The 4474-nt window shown below is 29.9% G+C and overlaps 1 protein-coding gene across 1 annotated transcript; it reads left to right on the forward strand.

Annotated features, from left to right (window-relative positions):
• The first annotated feature begins 629 nt into the window (after positions 1–629).
• Positions 630–3432, forward strand: LOC119673008 (probable cytochrome P450 316a1). The gene is made up of 5 exons (XM_038084207.1): positions 630–786; positions 862–1242; positions 1308–1377; positions 2365–2933; positions 3060–3432. The coding sequence occupies exons 1-5, from the start codon at positions 630–632 to the stop codon at positions 3398–3400; spliced, it is 1518 nt and encodes a 505-aa protein (XP_037940135.1). The 3' UTR covers positions 3401–3432.
• The last annotated feature ends 1042 nt before the right edge of the window (positions 3433–4474 follow it).

Here is a 4474-nt window from a genome sequence, read left to right on the forward strand (position 1 = left end):
TTCAGGTAACCCGACTCTTTGGAGTTATAGACGCTACCGTTGACTTAATGTACTTCTTCCTCCGCCAACGCCTTATACCGTTGTTTCGTCTACAACGGTTTTTTAACTCTCGTTTGTCTCCTACCTTTTGATCCATTAGAGTTGATTACCAAATTTTTGAGAAGGTTGCTAGGATTAATAGGGGCACCGTGAGAACGTCTATGTTCCACATACTGCCCCATTCTGCCCATGAAAAATAGGACCAACTTTTTATTGCTAGTTCAATAAATATAAATATTCTGTGATATTCAGTTATATGTTCAACGAACAAAGAAAACTTTTTAGTGCAGTTTTGTTACCCAAAATAACAATATTTTAAGTGATGCACAAAACTGATACATTGACGCACTTTTTGTGCGTAAATATTTTGGATTTGTTAATATCAGTTATCAAATCCATTAATAAACTATTTTATCAATAAAAATTAAGAATTTTTCAAGCAAAATATTATAAAAATTTTTGATAAAAGTTATTAATACGACTTATCGGGGTCATTAAATGAGATTACAACCGAAAGTAATTAAATTAAAAATTATTCTTAAATATCAGGTAATTGTGTTTAGTTCACACGAGACCACCAATGAATTAATATGATTTTAATAACAATTTTTGTTTGTTTTTGTTTAGCATCTGCCTTCAATTATTTCAAAACGCGTAAACAACGCGCGTTTATAACCAACTTAAAAGGACCTTTCACATTTCCTTTGTGGGGTTCCATGCAAAAAGTGTTCATACTATCGTCAAAAAGTAAGTTCTATAATTGTGACTATAAATATATTAGGCTTTAATATATATATATTAATATATTTTTCATATTTGTAGATTATTTTAAAAAATCACAAAATTATTTAACCAATTTTGGTACTCTTTCACGTTGTTGGGTCTTCGATCGTCTATTTATACCAACTGCGGATTATGAGTTTGTTACACAGCTTCTGCAACATGCGGACTATACTAATACAGGTTACAACTTACCAAAATTATGGCTAAATGGTAGCTTACTTCTAAGCGATGGTGATTCTTGGCAGAATAGGCGAAAGCTTATAAGTCACTTTTTTCAACCAAATTTTTTGGAAACCGCCGTTGAGATTTTCACTGCCGAATCAAATATTTTAGTTGAACGTTTGAGATGCAAAAGTAAAGAAAACAATTCATTTGATGTACATAATTTCGTATCCAAAGCGGTTCTAGATATTGTTATAGGTAAGAAAGAAACAATTTAAACAAATAATAGTTCTTATATTATGCTATATTTTTTATTGTTACAGCTTCGACTTTAGGTATTAAAGGAGATGCGCAGACCGAAGAAATTTCCGAATATGCTAAAACAGTGGAAGAGTAAGTATTAATTTAAATTTATTATATGTCTGGATTTGTCTATTTTTGTGTCCAAATATCCAGTTATCTGCTGACTGGAGCTTTGTCACTGTAATGACTTCATAACCACTTACATGGTTATCGATATATGTATTTTGAAAACGTTAACTAATGAAGCTTAGAATTTTTGTTAACGTTTAAGAACTTTTTTTACATTTTAGAGTAGGAAGTGTCATTCACGTGGTCGGGACCCTTATTTTCAAGGTAACACTGTATATAATAAATATACGGAAAATTTGTGAGTTAAACGGTAGAAACGTGGGAGATTAAAGAAACAGAAAAATTATCTAGTGGATTATATATTCATATATTTTATATATGTATATAGGTTAGGTTAGGTTATACTGGTGATTTCTAGGGAATCCACTTAGGCCTTTTGGCCCATTTTGTTATCCTATATGAAGGAAAAGCCAGGATGTGAAACCAGCTAAAACATTTGGAGAAGCTGAAAATGCTGTACCGTTTTATTTTTGTAACCACAAATTTATTTCTTAATTCTTATGTGTGTTATTAAGTGAGTATGTTTTTGCTGGTCTAACTATAAAAAAAGTTATCATTTGGAAGTGAGGAATATCATATTTGAATATGACAGAGATGCAGGGTGCTACAGAAGAGTATATTCATTAATAAAAAAGCGATATAAAATAAAATTCGAACCAGCGGTGTATGGTCAGTCAAATTTTAGTAAACTAATCAATATTTTTGTAGTTGTTGTTGCTACATTACTGTTCGAACCCTTTCTACTGTTCGAAAGTTTCCTTTTTATCATATGCTGATTGTGAAGAAACAGTGAATAATACATAAAAATTATTTTAAAAAAAATATTTTTAGGTAATATATCTAAAAGGACAAACAATTTCAGCTTGTTAGGGCAGAAATAAATATAAAATATTTGTATTTTTTATTCATTATATATTTTTGTAAAAAAAAAACGTTTTTGTTATTTAGTTTAACAGAAATTCTCATGGACCGTTTTTTCCATGCTCACTCTGCTAACAACATAACATATGCGACTTTACGCCCCTTCACAAGGAGGCGTCTAAAACGAATGATTAAAACCATAAATCACATTAACCACGAAATAATTGAGGAATATCGTGTACAAAGCTTAAATAACAAACTTAATAATAATAATAATTTTACAATTCGAATAAGCAATCATAAAAAAATATTATCAATGAAACATACAACTTTATTGGATATTTTATTGGGATCAACAATTGCATCGGAGTCTTTAACAAATGAAGAAATAAGTAGTGAAATTAATACATTTCTCTATCAAGGCTATCTATTCACATCATCTGCCATATCCTTCACACTTGTTATGATCGCTCGACACCCCAGTGTACAATATAAACTTTATGAGGAAATACAGAAAGTTTGGCCAACAGATTGCTTCTATAGTGTCAATGAACTCAAACAACTAAAGTACCTAGAGTGTGTTATTAAGGAAACACTTCGTCTTTATCCATCAGAACCAATCATTTGTCGAGAACTAAATAAAAACTTTGAATACAGTAAGTAAAAGTAACTATACAGTTTTGTAGAATTTTTATTTCATTTTACATAATATATCTTTTAATTTATATATGTAATAATTGTCGTTTATTTATGAATTTCATTGTTTCATTTTTCTCAAATAGCACATTCTGTTGTTGGTGATGGGATCATTCCTGCTGGTGCCGAGATCTATATAAGTATTTTTCATATGTTGAGGGATGAAATGAAATTTGATAATCCTACAACATTTATGCCTGAGAGATATTTCGATATTGATTCCAACAATACAAGCAATTTGACCGCTTTTAGCATGGGTCCAAGGAACTGTCCTGCTCAAAACTTTTCGATGTTACTAATGAAATGCTTGATAGCACAATTATTGACTGCTTATGAAATTTTACCATATGGCGATGAAATGCGTTTGGAAGTTAAAATTGTCTTGAAATCAAGTAATGGTTTTCAAATAGGTTTGAAACCTCGTTGATTATTTCATATATGATGTTTAACATCTTTTCTCATTATGGACTTTTTTTAAATTATATTATACGAGTACATTAGTTTTAAGTTTAAATATAAAATAAATATATTAATTCTTTTTTATAATAAGTGAGAGAATGATTATAAAATATATACAGAAAGAAATGACATCAAGAATTCCATAAATATGTATAAGTTCAACTATGTAATTAAAGTATATATTGTTCTATAGACTATAGTTCAATTCGAATTCGAACAGTGTTTTCATTTACGCGGACTAAAGCAAAGTTATTTAGTGTATATATCAAATTTTTTTTATAATGTGTTCGTAATAAACACAACACCTTGACTTAAAGTTTAAACAATGTTCCATATCAGTTGCTGCCTAGGTATTGCCCAAAACCCCCGAGTTATATTTATTTGGAAACAAAGGAACTTTTCAAGTCGACTAAAGTGTTTGCGAATTAAACTACGATAAAGATTAAATTCTATATTTATTTTATTTATCGTAATAATACATCCCTTAATAAGTCTTAATAATAATACATACATACATTCATTCCAATGATTCTCTGACTTTTAGACGTCTTTTTTTAGAACGATTTATCTGAGCTCTCAAAAAAGTACTCAAAACCACTTTCGTTCACTAGATAATGTTTCTGCTGTCTGCAAAAATACACAGTAATCTCTAGGAAACAGAGAAATACATTGGGTGGGGTGAGGTAATATACTTAATATTACTTATCATCCCTTTCATCAACTTAAGACCCACCTACGTGATGTATCTTTAGGCCGTCGGCCATCTTACATAACTTCACCTTAAGGCCTTTCCAAACTTTTTAGTGGACCTCTTTATGCTTTTCGAAATAATTGGAATACATCATAATAATTTTAAGATGCAGGATGCTGTGTACACAATTCATATAGACTTGTCGTTAGTTTTGTCATGTATGTGACAGACCAAAAATTTATTGAGTGATATGACAGTAAATGATACCATCTTTTAAAAACCTTTAACATATATTTTCTTAAAGCTTTAGTTATGAGTGATATCTTTGGTAGATTGACTATAATAAATGGA

This window comes from Teleopsis dalmanni, chromosome 1 (assembly GCF_002237135.1).
Source record: "Teleopsis dalmanni isolate 2A chromosome 1, ASM223713v2, whole genome shotgun sequence".
Classification (NCBI taxonomy): Eukaryota; Metazoa; Arthropoda; class Insecta; order Diptera; family Diopsidae; genus Teleopsis; species Teleopsis dalmanni.